Source organism: Ascidia mentula, chromosome 6 (assembly GCF_947561715.1).
Source record: "Ascidia mentula chromosome 6, kaAscMent1.1, whole genome shotgun sequence".
Lineage (NCBI taxonomy): Eukaryota > Metazoa > Chordata > Ascidiacea > Phlebobranchia > Ascidiidae > Ascidia > Ascidia mentula.
Window position 1 is genome coordinate 19,373,847 of NC_138571.1, and position 23,440 is coordinate 19,397,286.

At 37.9% G+C, this 23,440-nt stretch overlaps 2 protein-coding genes across 6 annotated transcripts; one reads left to right on the plus strand and one right to left on the minus strand.

The window, feature by feature from the left end:
• Positions 1-406: 406 nt before the first annotated feature.
• Positions 407-14,837, minus strand: LOC145907405 (uncharacterized). The gene is made up of 27 exons (XM_082994822.1): positions 14,798-14,837; positions 13,984-14,134; positions 13,274-13,508; positions 12,781-12,951; positions 11,778-11,968; positions 11,315-11,442; positions 10,932-11,068; positions 10,616-10,789; positions 10,298-10,426; positions 9,857-10,058; positions 9,520-9,578; positions 9,014-9,298; positions 8,476-8,662; positions 8,020-8,143; positions 7,560-7,772; positions 6,911-7,045; positions 5,872-6,013; positions 4,824-5,023; positions 4,437-4,539; positions 3,913-4,121; positions 3,343-3,497; positions 2,841-2,934; positions 2,354-2,528; positions 1,943-2,116; positions 1,437-1,591; positions 986-1,246; positions 407-614 (listed from the first exon to the last, which is right to left on the minus strand). Exons 1-27 carry the CDS (start codon positions 14,835-14,837, stop codon positions 407-409), a joined length of 4,437 nt encoding a protein of 1,478 aa, XP_082850948.1.
• Positions 14,838-16,674: 1,837 nt separating this feature from the next.
• On the plus strand, positions 16,675-22,387 carry LOC145905668 (LIM domain kinase 1-like). 5 transcript variants are annotated; one of them, XM_082992929.1, is made up of 13 exons: positions 16,675-16,804; positions 16,938-17,116; positions 17,418-17,706; positions 17,759-17,943; positions 18,013-18,251; positions 18,306-18,362; positions 18,439-18,510; positions 18,565-18,651; positions 18,710-18,799; positions 19,044-19,115; positions 19,170-19,253; positions 21,364-21,499; positions 21,719-21,818. In XM_082992929.1, exons 1-13 carry the CDS (start codon positions 16,799-16,801, stop codon positions 21,720-21,722), a joined length of 1,500 nt encoding a protein of 499 aa, XP_082849055.1. In that variant the 5' UTR covers positions 16,675-16,798; the 3' UTR covers positions 21,723-21,818. The 5 variants fall into 5 exon arrangements, with proteins under 5 accessions (XP_082849055.1, XP_082849051.1, XP_082849052.1 ...); XM_082992925.1 differs by lacking the exon at positions 21,364-21,499 and having other exon boundaries at positions 21,719-22,387; XM_082992926.1 differs by lacking the exon at positions 21,364-21,499 and having other exon boundaries at positions 18,013-18,245; positions 21,719-22,387.
• The last annotated feature ends 1,053 nt before the right edge of the window (positions 22,388-23,440 follow it).

Below are 23,440 nucleotides of genomic sequence, written 5' to 3' on the forward strand. Positions count from 1 at the left end.
TTTCATTTGGGTTTTTATGGCAAAATGAACTTGCACAACAGGTGAACTGAAGAGTTGTATTGCTTCGATACCGAATACACAGATAATGCTAAGTTGTGAGGAAAAGTTGAAACCATCACTGATATTTCTTACGATTTACGTAGGAAGGAAGGATACGAAATAGGTTTGGATCAAACTGTGAGAAAAGTAATCAAAAAACGAGCATTTCAATAGGATTTTGCGATAATCCAAGATAAAACGACGGTGCAGTGACACAACTTGCTCACAAACATACATATATATATAGAGAGACAGAGATATATTTGCTTTTTAATGTGTGCAGAAACAAACCCAAAGCAAACGGGTTTGAAAAGACCTTAAATAACAGAGTTTGTGAACATCTTTTCAAAATCTGCGTAAATAATGTTTAACTTGAAACCAAACTCTCAACACAGTACCAGTATCTTGCACTTCTGACATCCAACAGGTCCCAGTTATCCAAGTCTAGGTCGGGATGGAAGGATCGACGAGCCACCATGTAACTATAGATGAGTGACCTGTTTCTTGGGTATGCATAACATCCGGGACTGTCAAGGACAAATGTTACGAAATAATCGTTCCGGGAGCCGTCTTCACTCTGTGATATGATGTGGTGTTTTGGTGTCAACACAGAAAATTTGTGAACTAATTATATCGTTTAAAATATTGGATAACACGAACCTTTGTTTAACAAAGCAGAAATGGACTATGTCTCTTAATGAAATGTAAGCACAAAACAGAAAATTTAGATCACATTGATAGTGGGATTCCTTGCAAAACCAATAGCATAAACGCCTTTCAGCCGTTTCATTCTTTTAGTAATGCGAATAACGCGCTTTTGCAACCAGGAGATCCTATGTGTGGCGGAGATTATAATCCTTATAAATATTCTCATAAAAAAACTACTCATGAGGGGAACCAAATACACAGTAACATACAGAGTATGGACGTGTAAGCTAAAACTTACCCCAAGACAATTTCGTCGCTCGTCAAACCTTCTTCTGGAATTTCAAACTGGTTCAACCCGTTAAACGTCACCAAATGGTTGACTCTTCCGTCCACGTTCAAAGTTTTGCCTTGTCGCAACTGTATTTTCATATTCTTCACGTGGTAAGATCCGTTTCCGTGGCCTCGTCCTTCCATGCAAATGCGAACACGCTCTACCGCCATCTCGCGGAAGTCGAGGTCGTCGAGTATAACTCGCACACATCCGGTAAATCTGCTTGGCCTGTGGCGACGCATAAAAAATAAACAATGAGTTACGTTTATTTTGCTAAATGCTGAATTGCAAAATCAATAGTCGACGTTTTCTTTTTTTAAAAAACGTTTGTTTTATGACAAACAAACGTTCTAATAAAACAAATTATCGCAGAAAATGCACTTTTGATGCATTTCTTCAAGACCTCAGACATCCTCACATGTATTCTGCTTTTCCAGAACCTCCGAATACAGAGAACGGAGCCCAAACAACGGTGGATTTCGGGAGTAGTTTTGGAACTTTGAAGTCGTTGACAATCTTGAAGGGAGCAAGACAGAAATTGTCCAACTTGGTTGCAGCTTCACTTATAGTAACCTGTTGCATTGGACAAAAAAATTACTTCTAATAGAAAAACAAAATTGAAGTGCGTTGTGGAGGTATCGTTTTACTGTTGTGATAATGCCAAGGGTCATATAGCACTTGAACGTTATGTTTCGATTCGACCAATTAACTGATTTCTATATTTCTGATACAATCAGGTACCAAATAATGATCAAGCATCAGATATTTGCGCACATTGTTTCTACGTATTAGGTCTCATCAGTGCAGCTGGTGATTTTGAATTAGGACATTTTAAACCTTGGTACAAACCTTTGGAAACCAGATAATAAAACAACCAAGTACCAGAAAAATGTCAGCAGCCCACAACAGTACTGGACCATATACCTCCTTATCATTGATAGAAATTCTAGTTGAGAAGGGATATCCCATGGTACGTGAGTCAGGGTAGGTGGTGTAAGCAGTTCCACAATAACTCATGCTTCCACATTCAGATGAAATCTCTATGTTATCCTTATTGTTGTCGCTCACGAAAACAGCAAAACTCCACTTTTCACCTTCCTGAAACGTGGAATTAAAGATTAAATAAACACTTCAACCTCAACTTATTGCATATTTAACAACCAAAATACATTACATTCGAAATTACTGATTATTTTTTAATTAACATTAACTATTTTATTATTTGTTTCAAAAGTGACCACAAGTTATTGCATACAAGTGTTAAAATGCTACTTCGAAACCACTTGCAGGTTATGTTAACTTGCAATCGAAACACCTATTTAACCTTGCACCGACCTTGAGACCACGTGGCAGAAGCATGCGATACGGCCAACCGCATTCGCAGTTACCGTCGACCGGTTTTACAAACTCCATCTCCTTCACGTTCACCCAATGTTCTTTGCGACGTTGTATCACAGATGAATGGACGTCCAACCGTTTGAGAACGGCAATTTGTTCATTCTCACTCATCCTACAAAATTCGTGGCTGATAATTTAAATTAAATCCGCAACAAATAAGCTCGCTAACGATACATCAACACACCCCCAAGAGAAAATTTGATATCAGTATTATCAATTAAAACCAAGAATGAATTTTTTCTCAAAGACTTTCGAGATGTGAGGTCGCAACAGTGTCGTTACATGATTTACAACAATCTTGACAGCTATATTGCCAAATGAAGACTTCCACTTTGTGGTGACAGCAAAGCAACAGACTTTACTTTTATCAATGAAAATATCAGTGGATGAATTATATGGTGTGAGAGTTTTTGACGTCATTTACCTGTGCACAAACTTGTCCATCTCAATCCAACGTTTTCTCTCATCTATGTGGCGTTCTTGACAGATGAAAATTCTCATAGTGAGGTTGAGAGCACCTTGGTAAATGCACGACAGGCAATAATAGGAAAAAAAACAAAAACCCAAGTAGCAAAGCAACATACGTATCAACAGCTGTCAAAATTGATAACAGTTATTGCATGAAGCGCAAAACTTTTGACCATATTGCAGAGCTTTTACTAACATACATTTAAGCATAACTAGTGAAAATAACACTATCCATCCATCAAGCAATTCTGTTGGATCGAATCTTCTTTTAAATGATACAAATAGCGAATAAACCATAGCCTACAAAGCCCTACAAATGTTTACAATAAAATTATCCGGACGTGGGCATCAACTGTAACAATATCACTGCCATCGACCTGAATATCTTCTAACAGATACAGTAATATCCACGCACTACCGCTATATCTGTTTAACTAAAACTTCTGTTAATTTTTCACCTGTAAAGCCAGCCTTCCTCCGCATGCGGATGTGGAAAGTAAAAGGTTCATGGTCAAGTTTATTGTCCCACTCATACCTAAATGCAGGTTCTCTTAAGAAAGTTTTGATGCTTGAAGAACTGAAGTCTTCCCTCACCCACGAACTTCCACTCCACCTTAAAGTGGCCAAGATTAAAGTCCACGCTTTTTCTAAAGAAGATTTGGGACATAACAGACATGCAGCAAGACTAATGTGAGTAAACGGTGCTGGACTGAGCACAAGTTTAAAGGATAATGCACGAAACCATACAAAACCTGACAAGGATAACCCAAGGTTTAGTAAATCTTCAGGACAAAACCTCGGGTTATATTGCTTGGTTTTGCCCATGTAGTTGATGTGAAATTCATTTGCAAACGTTTCAAATGTACATATTATCATTCTCAGTGCACAAAGTAGATAGAAAAAAGGGTAAAAAGGGTGAAAGTAATGGGTAGAGAAGTACAGTGACAATAACTGTGGTTAAGATGAAACGTTTGCAAGTGAATGTAGCCCTTGTTGTATTTCCTGAAACACATGTAACGTATTCTTACTGGTCGAAACCCTCTGGGGCGTCTCTGCCTGGCAGCATGAGAATGTCGCATGGAGCTAGAACGACTCCCGGGTCTTCGGACCCAATATCGGTCGTCAGTTCATCATAGTATTTTTGCAGAACGTCGTCAACTCTCCTGTGCCAACGGAAGAAGATGGGGTCTCGGACTGCTGTGTATGTCGCACCCATGTATGTGCTTTTACGTCCGCGCTAAAGAATCAAACACAAAAAATAGTTTGAATTTGTGATGTTGTTGCAGAAAAACCTAATCCTGCTGGTCACATAACAATATTTGTATCTAAGCTATATTGATTGATAGCATTGGTTAACCGCCCGACCCATATACCAAGAAAAAAAAAACTGATCGGGATTCGTGGCCAATATTTCCCATGTTCAAATCCCAGAATAAATGAATAAATTAAATAAACCCAATGACGTCAAAACCAAATGACGTCAAAATGCTTGCGTCGCACAGAGTAATCACTTTCGTACCACGCTTGTGTTTCCACGAATGGAAGCTTCGACGAAGGCCATATGTCCAGTGTTGTGCATTGAACCGAAATCCTCCTTAAAATCCGGGGTGGTTGCTTCAATCAAATGGGCGGCTAGGTTTGGGGTGAACCCGTCACTGTGGAAAGTATGCATGAATATTTCTCCGTGAGGTTTTGCAAAAAAACTTCTGTCTAAATGAGAACAAGTGGTAAGAAGACAACAAATAAATCGTTTTTTACATTTTTGGACTTTTTTCACCCCGGTTGAAGAAGGTTGGTTGATCGGACAAGCGAAATGTTAGACATACGACTTATGTAATAATTTGTAATTAGCAATATTTTGTTTTTATCGGCGCAATGTTTGTTTTGCTACCCTCTAACCAAACAACTACAACCATTGAAAAACAAACGGAAACCTTACCTTTCAAAACCCTTCGGTCGAAAAGTTTGTTCCTCGTAACCTTTCAACAACTTCATTTCGTTTCCAAGTACCCAGTTTTGAACACCTTGTGACCACGATATTTTAGGTGGGCGTGGTATCATCCATCTATTCGATGGGCTATCATGAAATTCCATGCCAGCGTCGAATCCAAAGGGCTCCACCTCATCTATTTCGTAAGCCTGGAGAAAGAAATAAAGCAACTTATATGCCAAGAAATAATGAATACAGAAGAAAGTACCTCATCGCCGATCGGAATTAGTTAACTTAAAAAAAAATGGTCATGTCTTGCTTTTACTTACAGATATATTTTATAAAAAGCTCTGCTCATTTTTCAGTTTGAATTTTACTGAAAGTTTGTGTATTTTGTCTTTTTGCACCTCCAGTGCCAAAATTGTCTTGGTTAGTTTTACATATTTAAACAAAAAACTCTTTCTAGGTATTGGATCATCTATGTTAATCTTACCTATCCTTTTGAATGTGTTTGTTTGACTTTACTTTAAAGTTCTATTCCTTTCCTGTTAATTAAATTTATTGCATGAGTGATTTTGTATATGTGGCAACATGCATGAACTGTCACTCATCCTCGTCAGTTGGTGTTAGTGCATGTTTGTGTTAGAGTTGAGTTATCTACTTGTTAGCATGTGTTTATATGTTTATGTGATGCGTGTTTTTATTCCTTTTTAAATAAGGATATAATTGCTGAGGTCACGCCTCATCACATACGGCGGCAACAATGCGCTTGCATGCCACAGTCGCGTGATGCGTGGAATGTGCTGCAGTCCTATCAGCGTGATTATTATTTGTGTGCGTGTTACTTTCAAATGCAATTACTTCCCTATAAATGCGTGTGTGCTTGCCTTGCTTTCTATTCTATGATTTGCAACTATACGAACAAATACAAAGAAACACAACAATACTGATATGTTGAGAACAGTGCGCATGTGTGTACTAGATTGGATCCAATAATTTAAAGAATTAGGACGAGTTTACAATTTGTTAGTAACAAATATTTTCCTAATGTCCTTACCTTGACCGGGTCCAACCCCCAGGACTCGCGTTCAGCGTCGTACCTTGCAAGCATCTGCGAATGCATGTAACCAAACAACTCCCCTTGTCTCCTCTTGTAAGCCTTCTCATAGTTTCTTGGCCGATATACAGCATGCCAATGCCTGGAACAAATCAAATACTCTTCTCAATACACGAGAAAATGACCTTTTATACCGTTTTCGTAAAACATCAGTGCAATCTATAGAAATTTTTGATAAAGTAGCCGAACCACCAAACAAGTCAAAAAAGAAAAAAAAAATTGTATCTGATTTTTATGACAAGTTACATAGGAAAGTAAAGTGTCGTTATTTATTATATATAAAAAAAAGCATTAGGACAAATGACATTGTTTTTTTTCTTGTATACCTTGCTAACAAATAAATGTTAAAAAATACTAAGAATCCGGAAGATCAATGTAGTGTGATTGCTTTTTGACAACTAATCCGAATATAATAATACTGTTCCCTTAGTTTTTTCCGAATCTAGCCCTCTGGTTGGCATTGTTTACTAATCAGCGACACCAATCTCCTATTTAGTATTAAGAATTCAATGAAACTAGCAGAAGTTTCGAATTGAGTCAGGTGATTTATTAGTAAAAAATCGATTTCGCCTGAACTGGCATCCTCAGTTTCTTATTCAAATAGATTTGAATTGAATATTCTATTTGAATAAGAAACTGAGGATGCCAGTTCAGGCGAAATCGATTTTTTACTAATAAATCAGCTGACTCAATTCGAAACTTCTGCTAGTTTCATTGAATTCTTAATCCGAATATAATTGTTCAATTTCAGTGGAATGTAGATTTCAAGTAGCCAACATTCCGACACAGCTTAAGGTAGATTGAATACACGTCAGATCCTTAAAAATATGATTCATGTTCTAACACAGGTCCGCACCTACATGTGGGAAAAAATATAGTGCTGCACCACGAAGAAAAAAATAAGTAAACACAGTCAAACTCACATACGTTGTATACTGTGGAAAGCCCAATAGCAAGCCACGTGAATAGCGGCACCAACCTGTGGTGATTATTTAAATCTGCATCGCATCTCCAATAATTCATCCAACTCTCCTGGGGTTTCCCCTCTCGTTTCGTCACAACCATGGCGGCCATGGAAGTTACAGAAGGATCAAGCTTTGGAGGATCCGGGTACCTGTTATTATTATCGAATTTATCCGAAATCATCACGTGACAAAGTTGAATGAATTCAAACTTTTGCAAGACCTTCCATAACCTAGATCAGGGGTTCTCAAACATTTAGACACGCTTGAATGGTCTTGGTTCGTTTGCGACACGCCAAATTTTTAAAATAAGTAAAGTCTTTAAAGAATACAACAGGTGGTCCTGGTTAGGCGGACGAATTGCTTTGATTCGGAGATACTTTTTTCGAACGTTTTTGTTCTTAATTAGTGTCATAGAGTGAGACGACAGTTGCAGTGGTAGCCTACAAAGTTTGAAATAAAAATTTTTCGCGGCCCTTCCGAACCCACTTCAAAGCACACCAGAGTAACCCTGACTTGGAGTTTAACAATGACCAACTTGGACCCACAGCGACATATTCGTTCAATGTAATGGGAAATATTTGCACCGTTATGAGTTGCGCGACCGTCAGCATGTATACATTTTTTGTTCAATTTGTCAAGAAAATCAGTGTCTTGATGTGTAACCTGATATTCTGAGATTTGGCCAGCTTGCTGTGGACGATGTAGCATTCGATCGCCCACTTGTAAAGCTCCGGATTAACCTCAAAACTCTTCTGCGTTGCCTCGGTGAAATCGAGAACCGCATCAAGGTCATCCGTGTTCTCCTCAATCTTCTCAAGGTCACTGATGAATTTCGTGGCGCGCTCCTTGTGGTCATCGTCAAAGTTGTTGAAAGCCCTGAGGAAATTGTTGTTAGTTTTGTTTTCGTATCTACGTTTGTTTGATTCTCTTAAACCACCAATAGTTTCGCTTTAACCACTTGGTTTCTGAAGGGGGCTATTTTGTAGATAATGTTGATGACATCTCTTAATTTTAGGTTCAGAAAATTATGGCAAATATCAATTGGACATGAAACGATAAGCGTTTGATGTTGATTTGATTGAACAACCCTGGAGGTTAAAACCTTAATAGTTGTGAGACTTACGTTGCAAGTCCAAGACCTGAGGCGTCGTCCTCATCGTCAACTTTTCCAGTGGGATCCCACCTAAAAATCCTCTCAAACCTTTGCTGCAACCTTTCCTGCTCAGTAATCTCCTTCACGTGTTCGCCTGCAGTTAATTGGAGGTAAATCAGGGAAATTTATTCAATACAGAATTTACATTGGAAAAATCTGCATTTGATATAAAATTGCGCGAATCTACAAACTCTCTTTTATTATAAACTCACTTTTATTTGCATTTATTTGTAACTAAGTCTATGTACAACGCTGCCAAGCATAATATTTAGTCAATTGAAAAGCTCTTCTGTCAAAAATTATTTATTAGATTGGCGTTTTGGCCTTCATCAGGGTAAAGACATATTCAAAATTATTGACTGGACTTAGTCTATGCTTTCAACATATATGACCACATAAATGCATTAGGATATTTTAAACACACACCTTTTTTAAGAAGACGTTTTGCCTTCTCTGCAACACGCTTTATCAAGTCGAAATCAGCATCAGACATCACCAGATCCGCAATAAGGTGATCCAACTCATCATCTGCCTTCGGGATGTTGTTGTTCTTCACCAGAATCTCACCACGTAACTCAACCAACTTCACGTAGTTCATGACATCGGCCGGAAGCTGCCGGAAAATAAAAGTTCAAGATCTGTTTCAACACAAAATTGTATGCTCAAATACTCTATAGAACTTAATGTGAGTAACTTAGTTTTGTGCCATGAACATGTATAGTAACAGTACAGGCTGATAAACGGATAAACTAGGCAAGGTTTACATCACAAGGAAGTCGCTCAACTCAGCAGTTTATTCTTCTGAATATACCAAAGAGTTTTGCGTATTTTGTTTCAACGTGACTACAAATTAAGGAAAAAACGATTTTTGTCACAAAATTGTAACAAGGCCCATAGATTCGCCAGTACCTGGAGATTTAACTTCAGTTAAAGGTCCGCCTCAGGAAAAAATTGTCTAACTTACATTCGTGTAAAGGTATTCAACCAAGTCGTCAGTGTCAGATATTAAATTCTCAAGAGAAATTGCAGATTTGGGTCTTTCAACTTTTCTCTTGCGTCCCTTCGTTGATCCATCTTCGCGGATAATCTTCACCGCGTCGTTGGCGAATCCCTGCATCAGGAGGAGGATCATTTGGATCCGATCTCTCTTCGCAGAGACCGCTTTTTTCGCCAACTTCTTCCAATATTTGACAACGGGACTTTCCCCTCCGTATGAGGATCCGGTGGACAACGAAGCGATCTTGGCCACCTTCAAGTATTAAAAGGTTAGAAATTGGAACCTTTTTTAAATGCCATATTTGTAGTTTTTATTACTTTGCAACTGTTCCTTCTTCCATTATTTCATTATTGTATTTATTTCCTGCTTGTTTGATCTTCAGACATATTGAAATCAAAAACTTTTAACGGTCTTGAATAATGGAAAAACACAAAATCTTTATCTGAGCAGAAACTCTATGATCAAGTTGCTACCTCAGTTTTGGAAGTTTCGTCATCATCAGTGTCATCTTCAACCACAACTTCCACGCTCTCTTTAAAAGTAAACAACAACACATACTGGCCTCTCCATATACAATGTATAATTAATAATTACCAAAGTCCAACTCAAAAAGTTGAATTATATAAATAATAAACTGATCACAATGTCAACTTCTCATCCGTCTACAATAATGCAAAGGAATCTTTAACCGACCTGTAAAATTCGATTATGCAGCCTTTAAACCGATCTTAAAAACAGGTACCGGTACACAATATTTTTGGCTTATCTCGAGTGTGGCAACTTTAACCAAAACAACCACCGCCCGCTTACTTGAAGTGAGTTTAAGTCCAGCACTTTCATACACCGCCTTCACTTCGTATCTCCCAACCTTTCTGAACAGAGGTCCCTTCGACGACTGGAGTAGGGGAACCACCTCGCTGTATGTGTCCGAGTATTCTCGACTTCCGGGCTTTCCCAGAATTACGAATCGTCTGGTCGGAGGGTCGATCGTGTGAACGATAGGTTTGGCAATCTGTGAAATGGGGCAGAATGACGTTTTCGTTGCAGAAATCTTGGACATTTCGCACGCTTTAAAATTTTCGCAACCGAAAACCAATCTTTAGCCAAGTTTGAAGAAATCTTCCTTTGAGTAGAAATAGAAGCATGGAATACGGAAAACATTTGCATTTGAGGTCTAACAGGTTTTTTAAAAGGATTGTGTATAAACAATCTGTTTCGTTACACATGTCTAAATGTTCTTTAAAAACATACCTTGACGTCACCCTCTGGATCTGTGACGTAAACAGTCAGATTTCCCGCCCCTGGTTCGAATCCCGGCTCGATTTTGCATGGTAACCGGCCAACGTTCTTCATGATCGCTTCTAACTCAACGATGTCGCCCTGGAATGTAAGTAATGTTGGAATGAATATTTGTTGATTGGAGTCAAGAAGCAGCAATGAAGCTACAGCAACAGTTATTCTAATTTTGGCTACAAGAGTCCAACAGTAACATTGTAAGTTATAAGTGCAAGCAAAATGCCAGCATGGAAATCAAAGTGTTGATTTAAACAAAATCACTCCAGTTCTCACCTTTTGGAAAGGAGTTGATCGAACTTTGATGCTGAAGTTGATTTTTCTCGGTTTGTCATATTCATCCGCCTTCTCCTCTTCATCATCTTCATAATCATCAGGAGGATTGGATTTGGCGACCGGAGCAAACTCGTAAACTTCCCCACTTTCCCGCTTGTAAGCTTCGTTGAATGGCTTAGCAGGAAAGTATACATTAAATTGGATTAACTATTGCTGAATTTGCTTTTTTATCAAATAATTTTGCCAATATTTAGGCTTCCGAACCTTCTGATCTTCCGATATTGCAAAATTGATTCTTCCACGAAAATCAACCAACCTTATCGGGCTGATGACGTAATATCACCAATTCGTTATCGGCGAAAGAATAATTGAAATAATCGTAGAAAGTCCCGGGTCCGTACAAACTGTCGTATTTCCACGCATAATTCATCCACGAAAGAGAGTTCGGTTTACCTGAAAGTTTATTAAAGTCAATATATTTACTTATTTGCTGTGCGTAGCGGTGGTCGCCTCCGGAGTTCTCAGAGACATATTGTGTTATTTATTAAAATAAACAAACCACTGTCGACCAGTTGTTCGGTTTTCTACCCAGCTCTGTGGCATCGTTAATTTATTTTTGGAAGCCAGCTCAAATGCTAAAACTCAATTTTTTGTGGTGACAATCCAACTGTTACAAGAAGCATTATGTTGTATACCTACCTTGTTCAAATGGGTGAACTAAACCCATACAATGCCCGCACTCGTGCACCAGGTAGTGAAGATAACGCCTGGTTGCTCTCATTTTCACCTCCCTGCTGCACGAATCCATCCCGTTGAATGAAGAATGTCTGAAAATGGATATTTTTTATATCTTTGTCTTTGTTTGGAACAATGTGGGAAGTTGTAAAACATAATATCGTATGTAATAAACAAAAAAGAAAAGCCTTTGGACAACGAATAATCAGGTAAATTTACTCAACCAATGCAAAATTAATCAAGACACAACTCTATGCAACTCTTAACCCAAGCATATATGGAGACCTTTTTGTAACATTGAAATTGGCTTTCACTCAGGATCATTTTCCTTTTCAAACTAAATACTTTGACATTATCTAAATCCCAATACTACATTCAAAGAGTTTTGAATTATGTTTGTAGCATCATCAAATTCAAAATCACACACCCAGCAAAAATACCAAATCCCTTTTTCCCATCGTTGTCGAATGAAAATCCCATGTAACGACTATCTGGTGGTTTGGTTGCCATCAAACACCAGATGTGCTGGTCAGCAACACCAACCTCATCGAAGAAATCGTCCATCACAGCTGACATATCAGCCTTGCTCCATGCTGTTCCTGGTGTCGGATCGACCACCTGTGACATCAATATTGAACTTTTTATACTTCTCTGGTGAATATATGCACGTGGTCCATCACAGGAAATCATACAAAACCAATAACACCAACAATGCAACAAAATTGCACCAAGAAACAGCCCTAAATTTGCAACCGAAATGTTCCAAATATCAAACGTAGTGTGCGCAAAAGAGCCATAACAGTCAATGAGAGCTGCAGACAGGTGTCCACAAACGATTTCGACCTGTAAGGTCTTATCAGTGCAGCTGGTGACCGTGGCACATGCTAGCTGGTAGACTAGCAGGCACACAGATTTCCACTTTGTGGTACCTTTCGGTCAATCGTCGATATGTTGGGTACCAAACTAGGTACCAATCAACACAGACGAACCACGTGGAGCGCACTATGACCAAACAACTGTTTGGGATCCAATAGCGCTATCGGTTCGGCTTTCACTCAAATCACGGTCACCAGCTGCACTGATGAGACCTTACAGGTCGAAACTGTTTGTGTACACCTGTCTGCAGATCTCAAACATAGTGGGTTAAGAAAAACGGTGACAAACTCCAAAGTCATGTAATGTAAAGGATTACAAACTGTTGCACCAAGTTGAAAATAGTACCAGCACTAAAATTAATATGGACGTATTTGTGCTGGTAGTGTTTCATTACATTTAAAGCAAGTTTGATTGGATCCTGTCGCACAAAAATACACACGGCAGTAAGCAGCTGTCTAAATACAGCAATAGGGTCAACCATGGACACTTTGCAGTGTTTTCACTAACTGGGAGCTAAACAGCGAACACTTGATGGTGAAAATTTGCAAACAAACCTGTTCGGAGTTTGAATCCGAATAATGAAGCTTCAACCCGGCGTCTTCAAACACAGAGAAAAGATCCAGTTTCCTCTGTGCCATCGGACCACTTGTAAAGTCTTTTAGCTCGATAGTTGGCCAAATGACCTTGTCCACGTAATCAATGTCAAGTGTGATGTCACGAAAGTGCTAGAAAACATGATGACGTCAAATCGTTGCCACCCAAATAAGATTGGCACAATCTAAGTTACAATTACTATCTAGTGACGGTAATGAAAACGAAAAAACATGAAGAATTTTTATAAGTTTTTCTTGCTTTATTAACTCGCAGTTAATATTTGATAATACTGTTTGAGCATCTTTTACACAGACACTGTCGGTCGGTCGTATATCAGACAGGTTCGTTATTACGTTTATGCTTCACTTTAGCATGAGAATATCTAAACTAAGTTTAACTGCACTATATAGACTCTTGTAGAGTTACGTTTTTTACTGAACACAACGCGCTAACCTGACTTTGACGGGACACGCCATCAAACTGGAAAGTTTCGTTCTCAATTTTGATCGTAATATCGGGTTTGAGCATTTCACTTGTCTTGGCAACAACCGTGACCTTGCCTTCCCTTTTTCCGCCATCGCTCAATGTCACATGCACATCTGCAGTCACGTGGCTTCCATCCGCCTGTGACGTCACAGTCACAACGCCAGCGTAGGAGCGGAAGAATGCAGCGGAAGCATTTCCTGACCTGAGGAATAAGATCAATGTATTATGTTATTATCGTAACAGAACAACATAATGAGCTTTAACAAATAATGCATTGTTTACACACTCTATGGTGAATGATAAGTTTGAACGTTTGCTGGAATAACAAAGTATCCGATATTCATGCAAAGTTGTGGAGGTATAAGAACAATGTATTACGTTCTAAATCTGTCGTTTTGCACGAAGACAAAAATTACGTTTTTCCATCGGAATAGAAACTGTTTTTTTGTTCACAGAAAGACATAGTATTTTTCAAGAGCGTTCGTATTGCTTACAACGTATCCAAGAGTGTTTATATATACTATAACGTTTATATTGCTTTTTTTTAATTCTGAAATCAATGCAAGACACATTGTCCAACTTCCGTACTAATGAATCAATATCTAAACAATACAGCCGAAAAATCGTGTAAAAAGACGGCAGGAAATCAAAGCAGTACGATTTCTTTGTGTTCCCACCATTTCTTTCCGCTTGCCGCCACCACAGTCCCACTGATCATATTGAGAGATCTCTGGTATTGACCAGACTGATCGACGTCAAGTTTCAATTCCAGTTTTTGGTCCTTGTTGGATGCAGCGTATAGACCGCTAATGGATTTGCTGTAGTCAACTGTGCAACAAATATGATTAAAAAATTAAGCAAGGCCCAGATTATAATGTCAAATCATTTTTATTTTGAAGCACAATACATAAAAACCATAAAAAATGGCCTGACCACTGATCAAACCACATATGGGTTATCTAAGTTGTTGTGTTCACGTTCATATTTATTTAAGTTTCACGGCGATAATTATGATAAATTATTTTCTTTCACGTGATAAGTTTGTGGAGTTACAAACGGGATATTTTGGTACAAAAATAATAATATTGGAGAGCTACAGACAGGGTGTGCACACGCACTGTTTCGACCTGTAAGGTCTCATCAGTGCGTGTGCAGCTGTTGACAGTGACACTGTGCTATCTTTTTCACTAACAGGCACACTAATATCAACAGCTGCACTGATGAGACCTTACAGGTCGAAACAGTGCGTGTACACACCATGTCTGCAGCTCTCCAATATTATGGCCTTTTTGCACATATAATAATAATATTATTTCACGATGAGATGTCAATTATCGTTCGAACGAAACAAAGAAAAACTTTGCACAAAAAGCTGTGAAGTTCAAGTTGTTTAAAGAATTAAAATAAATCTCACCATGAATTAAAATTAAGTTAATCGTATAAACTGACTATAGCAACCAAGCCTTTGATGAGAATTGTTAAAACCTTTACCTTTAACCTTGGCACGCTTCATCCCGTGATACAGAGCCATGATAAACTATGCCAGTAACCTTCAGTTAATTAAACCTGAAAAAAGAAATTCAAAAAAATAACGCCAAATTTCCATTCTGTTGTCATACCATTGACATGAGCAATGTGGTTATAATAGAAAAGTAGTAATTTGCTTGGTAAAGTTTAATTAAAGCAGAAATATTAACTTTCAATATTGCTAGGTTTTGAAGCCGCAAGGAGCAGCATTGGTCCTCAAGAGCTACATTAAAAAAACCCACTGGGTGGCAACATCGGGTCAGGGGCCCTTCCTATTATTTTTATCTTTTTTAAGTTGAAAACCTAATCAGGATTCATGGCCAGGATATCCAGGGTTCGAATCCCGATGTGGTCAAAGGTATATAGAAATGATAAAGCTGCTACACATTTCTTTTCAGCCTAGGTCGAAGTAAACATATACTCTTGCCGAAAGTCTGTCACATTGGTGATAAAATCTGGCCTCCAGTCAGTTCGCATACATTAGCTTACTCACAATATGCACAGGTTGGACCGAACGCACAGATCTGAATGAGAAAGAGGTTTTTCCGTTCACAAGCGATCGATGTTTTGAACAAACGAAAAAATTTCCCGGTTCAACTTTGTACGTTGTTGTGTTGCCTGTGAACTGAACATGAACGACATTTACATCTAAGCCAATATTCGACAACACTGCATGGAGCAGAATGTTTCACACTCGTTCAGCCCACAGATGTGGTATTAACATGTTTAGTTTACTCAGATTAGGGATGAGTACAAAACAGTTGGTGTTCAATATTTTGGTATTTAATCAAAGTAGGCTACATTGGCTTTAATCCAATCAAATACTACGGGGTTAACACTCTTTAAACTTTTGTTTTGACAACATTGCAGCCTAGCACACACAACACACAGAAAAACAGCTTTGTCATTGAACGCACCTGAACAAAGACACATGTATCACAATACACCCTGTACACCAAGCCTTCTACATAAGCTGTTGTATGGATTTTATTGTTCCTTCTTGGCTGGCGTACGTCACACAAAGGCAAGAAGCTTTACTCTGACAGCAGAACTGAATACGAAGTTACAGTAGGAGCTGTTTTTTAAATATTATATATAGTTTTACTAGGCTGCGGTGTGGCATTAGATTTAATTGAAAAGCGATTTTTGTTTTACTATCTTATATCGATTTGTTGGTGTTAAATATCGGTTTCATAAAAAAATGTATCATTTACCTATTAATCGTAGAACTGTATGGAGATACATCTAGAGCAACTACAAAGATAATCTAACTGAAAGTCTCAAAGGTTTAAAGTTAAATGTTTGAGGCAGTTGTTTGTTTCTGGCATTATTTTAATGGGTGGTTTTGTATATCTTCTACTAATCTACTATCCTATTAACACCCACTACAGTAACCAGTTGTATATTGATAACAGGAACAGACGATTTGGGGGAATGTTGGAATTTAGCAAATAAGGATAACTCCAAGTTAAAGAAACATTTTCTTTTATAGTTTGTGTACCAAAGTCACTTCCTCATAGAAACAAAAGACATATCCCCAGTTCCCTATTATGTTTTGTATCTCGTTACCCAAGAAACCGCTTATCAAAATACAATCTCGCCCGTCCTATCAACCGTTGGTAAACCATTCTTCCCATAGGTTGTCTTGGTTTACGTCATACGTATTGTTCGGCTTTTCTGTTGCAATTGCTGTTTGTACATGTTGCTATGAGTGATATCTTGGAAACATTACTTTGTTTTTTTTTGTAAATATTGATTAGAAACTGTTGTTCACAAAATTACAATATGCCCGACAGCAACAGCCACAAAATATTTGTAAGATTTGTTTTCAATGTAGATTTATTAAGCCTTGCAAAACTTAAGTACTTCTGTAAGAAAAGCTTCTTGGTTTTACCAACTCACTGCTGTCTTGTTGTTAAAGTGGAAAGTTGTTCGAAAGAAGAAATATCAGCACTTAACAGAATCATGATGGTAATCTTTTTGTATAAAAGTTTTGTGGTGTTTTGATCCCAGAGATTATAACCCAACGCACTGTGCTACAACATTAAAAAAGTCAATTTTTATATTTGCATCATCTTTTCAAAAGGATGGCGTTTTTTACCAGATTGATCAAGAGGAAGGAAGTCTGGTTGACAAAAATAATCTCGGAAAAGTTATTGGCAATGGTGGAGGTTGTCATGGTAACACCGTTGTTAATGAATACACAACTCCAGAAGGTCGCCAAGCGTTGAAAAGAATTGATTCGAGGAACACCCCAAAAACCAAACGCAAATTTACTAAAAAGTAAATGAACCTAACGTTATGCGTTTAGTGCAGCTGTTTTGACATACTCGTAATTTGTCACTCACAGAAAGCTATCCACTGTGTAGACCGATAAAACTAAATCGATTGATAAAATGATCCGTTTTGGACTAGGTGATACTATCGTTTGCTCTAAAGACAGAAAAGAATAACTTTAGCCAACATAGTATTGCTTTGGCAAAGTTGCCACTTGCGTTTAAAAAAAGTCCTTGTATGTAAACTTTGTATAACTTCGGCTTTGCATAGGACGTCCGAATGTTTTCCAAAAAACTATCTTTTGCAGAATAAAAAGAGAGTCAAGACTTGGAACCATTTGTGACCATCCCAATGTGTTGCAGTATCATAAACCAATGCAATATCCGAACAGTTCTCTCGGCCCCACAGCTATTTTGATGGAATTGGTAGACGGAGGAAATTTGGAAGATCTTGTGTCGAACGACAAGACTTTCCCATGGGACACACGTCTTCGTGTATCGTTGGAAATGTTTGAGGCTTTGCTGTTTCTTCATTCCAAAAATATCGTTCACGGTGACGTAAAGCCGCAAAATATTTTACTCACCAAAAATAACAAGGTACACAAAATATATGTGTTTTAAAAAACAAGCTTGACAAGTTTTGTCATAGGTTAAACTTGGAGATTTTGGTTCTGCCAGAATGCTTCAGGTTTCTACTGATTCTTGGAAGTCATTGCACCGAGGCCAGTCCCGAGAATACACTAACCTTTATTGTGCACCAGAGTTGTTGGCAGTATTAGAAAACCAACCAGAAGACATTGAATCCCACTGGTCAACTCCAATGGACGTTTACAGGTTACCAAAATGGGAACATTTGTAAGTGACATTTACTAGCCAATATATACACTCTGTTTATTTGTACAGCTGTGGAATTGTCTTGTTCGAAATTATTACAAGCAAACAAAAGCAAGGGAAAGCTTCCCATCTACCCCTATTGATTAGCATTGGGAGAATTTTAGATATTCTAGAAGTTGTCAGGAAAATCAAGAATAGACTTGGTAAAAACTCATTGGAGTTAAAGATTTGTGAACTTCTTGAAGACATCATGATTCGATGTTGGGATTTAAAACCTGAAAAACGACCAACTTGTCAAAAAAGTAACGGTAAATTAGGCGACAAATGTTTTCTTTGTTCTATAATTAGTTTTCTTTGTGCAGTTGTTGAACAGATTAAACAGTTCTGTAGTGACATGGAAATAAACTGTGAAGATGAAGGTATTGTATGTGATTATGATGATATATGGAGATTATTATTTTTAAAAAAAGCAAATAATTTAAACTCGGTATTCAGGTACGGATGGTGCTGCTATTAATATGAATGGAAAAAGCAAAGACGCAAACGAAAATGTTCGTGCGAACACAGGTCAGCATTTGTTTCCCGGAATAAAATGTATATATAAAGACCATTTCCATGCAGGAGTGGAAGATGTTGTTGTGGTTGTAAATGACAATGGCTGCCAAGCCAACCATGCAACAGACAGGCCTACTGCCATGAAAAAAACAGGTTTGTTACACATTTGTTACAGCAAAAAGAAAAACACAAGTAAAAACCATTCATACAGAAACGAAAGACGTTGCGACGGTTGTGGATGAAAGCAAAAGTTTCAGACAACGAGAAGACAATGAGATAACAACCGATGTACCCAACAAGGGTCCGTATGGTCTGCTAAGATATAAGCTACTCTCAATGCAACAAATAACCCTAGATATAGAGGAAGGTTGACAAATGCACAAACGAACACCCAGAGGCACATAGTTTAGAAAAATGATTTTTAAATAGGTTATAGAAATATAAAATAGGTTTTCCGATCTAAGACGTTTTAATTGTGTGTTGTGGCTGTTGCTTGTCTGTATTACCAAAATGGAATTGATATTTGATCAATATGTTGTGTGCAGACGCAAAAGTTGTGATAGTTGCAAACAAAAACGAAAATGTGGACGAAACTGTGGGGGATGACAACAAAACAAGTAAATTATTGCTTACAAGTAAAGGGCAAACTTATGATTAAACTTTATTACCAGCATCCGGTGCCACTTTTACTGAAATTGATGAAACAATAGACTGTGGAAGCTTGGAAACAAATAATGATGTTCCAGAGAACCCAGGTTAGATTCTCGGAAATAGAAATCATATAAAAAAAATACACTAGTACACTAGACCCCCAGCGTTTTTTAATTTCGTAAAACAAAGGCTAACCTATGTGTCCTGGGGCATTTTCTGTTGTGTTATTGCGCTTCCAAGAACTGTTTTTATCCACATTCGCCCCAAAATTTTTGGTTCCTGCAAAACATTTTTTGAGTTTTTTGGGTCTAGTGTACTATTGTACGTACCTATCTTCTAAAAATCGGGGAACCCCCAAATTACGTCACAATGAAGGTGGGGTCAATTTATGACGTCACACCAAAAATTACGTCACTGTGACGTCACTAACCGAAGATATGCAACGACGAAATTTCTCGCCCCTACACACAAACGCGGTTCTCCTGCAGGCACCTGAAGGTCGGCAAAAGGCACAACAGCAATGAAGAAATACATTTTTACGCTTCATTGATTACATAATGAAACAAACCTGTGAGAAACTTCAAATTGGGTACGATCAACCACAAGGGTGCGTAAACCAATATATGAAAAAATGAAAGTCGGGGTTAACGCGCTTTAGCGCCGTTGGCGGTAAACAAGTCCCAAAGTATACATCCATACGTATCAATAAAGGCGACGTCACACAAACTTTAAATTTACTACAGACAACCACAAGGGTGACTACACCAACATACTAAAAAGTTAACTCGATACCACTTTATTAACCTTTTGTTTATTGACGACAAATATTTGTTTGTGACGTAACAATTACATTTAAAGTCGATTTTAATCCGTTCTCGAATATTATAAACAAGAGTCCCTCCTTGACAATCGAGCCCATTCTCAACACAATCCAGCAAGTATTTCTCTCAAAAATCATCAAAACTTTAACCGACGTTAACACGCTTTAGCGACGTTGGCGGTAATAAGGTTCCATAGTGTACAATTGTACGTAACAATAAAAAAGACGTTGTATAAACTTGAAATTAGGTACAAACACCCAGAAGGGTTCCTACACCAACATACTAAAAAAATAACCCGACACCACTTTATTAACCTTCTCTAAATCAACGATAAACTTTTATTTGTGACGTAACAATTACATTTTAGGTCTATTTTATTCGGTTGTTATATATTATGAAGAAGAGCTCCTCCTTGACAATCGAGCCCATTCTCAACAAAAACCAACAAGTATTTCCTTCAAAAATCATCTAAACGTCAACCGAAGTCGACGCGCTTTGGCGCCGTTGGCGGCAAAAAGATCCCATAGTGTACAATTGTACGTAACCATGAAGGAGACATCGTACAAACTTGAAATTTGGTACAAACAATCACAAGGGTGTCTACACCAACGTAGTAAAATCTTAACCCGATACCACTTAATTAACCCTCTCTTAATCGACGACAAACTAGTGTTTATGACGTAATAAACATATTTTAGGTCTATTTTAATCGGTTGTCGAATATGTAAAAGAAGAGCTCCTCCTTGACAATCGAGCCCATTCTCAACGAAATCCAACCAGTATTTCCTTCAGAAATTATCAAAACGTCAACCGAAGTCGACGCGCTTTGGCGCCGTTGGCGGTAATAATGTTCCATAGTGTACAAATGTACGTAACCATGAAGGAGACATCGTACAAACTTGAAATTTGGTACAAACAATCACAAGGGTGTCTACACCAATATAGTAAAAAATTAACCCGACACCACTATATTAACCTTCTCTAAATCAACAATAAACTTTTATTTGTGACGTAACAATTACATTTTAAGTCTATTTTGTTCGGTTGTTGTATATTATAAAGAAGAGCTCCTCCTTGACAATCGAGCCCATTCTCAACAAAAACCAACCAGTATTTCCTTCAGAAATTATCAAAACGTCAACCGAAGTCGACGCGCTTTGGCGCCGTTGTCGGTAATAATATTCCATAGTGTACAATTGTACGCACCCATGAAGGAGACATCGTACAAACTTGAAATTTGGTACAAACAATCACAAGGGTGTCTACACCAACGTAGTAAAAAATTAACCCGACACCACTATATTAACCTTCTCTAAATCAACAATAAACTTTTATTTGTGACGTAACAATTACATTTTGAGTCTATTTTGTTCGGTTGTTGTATATTATAAAGAAGAGCTCCTCCTTGACAATCGAGCCCATTTTCAACGGAATCCAACCAGTATTTCCTTCAGAAATTATCAAAACGTCAACCGAAGTCGACGCGCTTTGGCGCCGTTGGCGGTGATAATGTTCCATAGTGTACAAATGTACGTAACCATGAAGAAATTATCGCAGGGTCTTGAAATTTGGTACAACGGTTCATTTAGCGACCAAAATAAACCTGATTGAATCAATATATAGTTTTTTTTACACTTTTCACTGTGAAAGTTAAAATATGTCAAAAATGTTCATCAACACAAATCCTTTTGTTACCAAAACAACATATTCCTGTTATTCAAACTGTAACGTTTTTTTTGTCTTTACAGGTAAACTAAAGAATGAAATAACAGACATCAGTATTAACGGAATAAGGGTGGCCTCTATGTTAATTCTCACCTTTTCATGTTTCATGTATGCATATCGTGATACAAATTCTGATTTTACTAATACTTACATATATTTGATAAGTGTTGGATGTTACCTATTTTGCTGCAGTTTAAACCTTATGATCGCCCGTTCCAACTCAATACGAAATCTTAAACTGTCTTATATAACCAAGAGTTGGTTATGCTACGTATTTTTGTATCTTGCCTGTTTCATTTGTCCAATTCTGCCCATTCTCTTTTACATAGTATTACAGTTCAAATTGAAATGCTGTTCTTAGGAAGAAAGTAATTGGTGCGTTACGACAACAAAATAAAATAAAAACACTGCTTTCAATGGAAGTCTCCTGCACCACACGAACATTTTTTTTCTCGTTTGCAAGAACTGTATTTGTACAAAATATGAGTTTGTCGTAACTGATTATTAAAATTAAAACTAATTGTTAATTATTCCTAAGAATAAAAACACTGACCCATACTGTTATTAACATTGTCATGTTGGAAAAACCTGTCTTTTGTTCCCAGAAAGTAAATCCGTGATTTGTGTTCCTAATTATTTCTATTGAGCGATTTTTTGGTCGCGTTTTGGCCGCGTCGCGTTTTTTAGCAAAAGTCGCAAACTATAAAAAAACAATAACAACAGAGCGAAGCAAATGTAAAGTGAAGCGCGAAAAGAAAGTTGCACTGCAGGAAGATTGTCCCGTTGCACTGTATAATCACCTAACATTGCAAAAATTAAAATTAGGTATAAATCGACTTTATATCCATTGACCTGGTAATAGTTACACGACTCTGGTAAAAGTTGTTAATTTTTGTCGCAACTGTTTGTGCGATTGTACAGAAACGTTGGGCTTGTGTTTTAGGAATTTGCTCCTGAGGAAATACGTGATAAACCTGGCGTTTATATCAGTTTATTTGCTAAGTTTTCTGACCATTTGTTCGTGGCTCTTGAAGCAAAAAAAAACATATTCGACAACCATCAGTTCGTCTAAAGGCCGCATCTCTGTATTTCTATGGAAAAGACTTTCCCGGTTGGGAATTGCCCTTCTCGAACTCCTGCGTAACAGAGTAAAATTGTGTGTAACAATGCAATGGGTCATGCATGGGCGCCAGTGTTTTGGTTGAATGAGCGCAGATGAACAGGCTGTTGCCAGGGCGATTTTCAGCGTGTTTGGGGCAGTTTTAGTTTGTTTTTCAGGGCTATTAGTCAGGCAGTAAATTGGTAGAGGGTGCTGTTGTACATGTAGCTGAAAAACTACCCAAATATTGAGGTTGATTTTGTGAAAAAATGAATCGGAGAAAGTATGTTCAATTTGTGATTTTCTGTTAGTGCGGACCCTTGGCAAGGAATTGTGGCCAAATTTATAATCAAAATAACTACTTAAACTGCTCCCCCGGGGGCATTTTGACCCTCTGTTGGCCATTATTTTGGTCAAAAAAGCAGAAAAAAGTGTAGGTTTGTTTTGTGAAAAAATGAATCAGAGAAAGTTACCTCCATTTGCGATTAAGTGAAGCCACCAACCCTCCTCTACACAATTTATGAAGAATTAGATGTCTTGTAATTGTCTTGGGGCCCCACCGGGGCTGTTTGTACACCCCCTAGGACTGACAATTTAGCATTTGGCCTTTGCAAAACCCCCCAATGTGCTGTCTTAATGCAGCTGC

Excerpts from the sequence above, each read along its gene's own strand:
- LOC145907405 (XM_082994822.1), bottom strand. The coding sequence starts at position 14,837 with ATGGCTCTGTATCACGGGATGAAGCGTGCCAAGGTTAAAG. Across the intron at positions 11,069-11,314 it reads AGTTCACCCATTTGAACAAG|GTAAACCGAACTCTCTTTCG; the intron begins GTAGGTATACAA and ends ATAAACTTTCAG. Across the intron at positions 10,427-10,615 it reads GATCAACTCCTTTCCAAAAG|GGCGACATCGTTGAGTTAGA; the intron begins GTGAGAACTGGA and ends CTTACATTCCAG.
- LOC145905668 (XM_082992925.1), top strand. Across the intron at positions 18,252-18,305 it reads AACTTGTCAAAAAAGTAACG|TTGTTGAACAGATTAAACAG; the intron begins GTAAATTAGGCG and ends TTCTTTGTGCAG. Across the intron at positions 18,652-18,709 it reads TACTGCCATGAAAAAAACAG|AAACGAAAGACGTTGCGACG; the intron begins GTTTGTTACACA and ends CCATTCATACAG.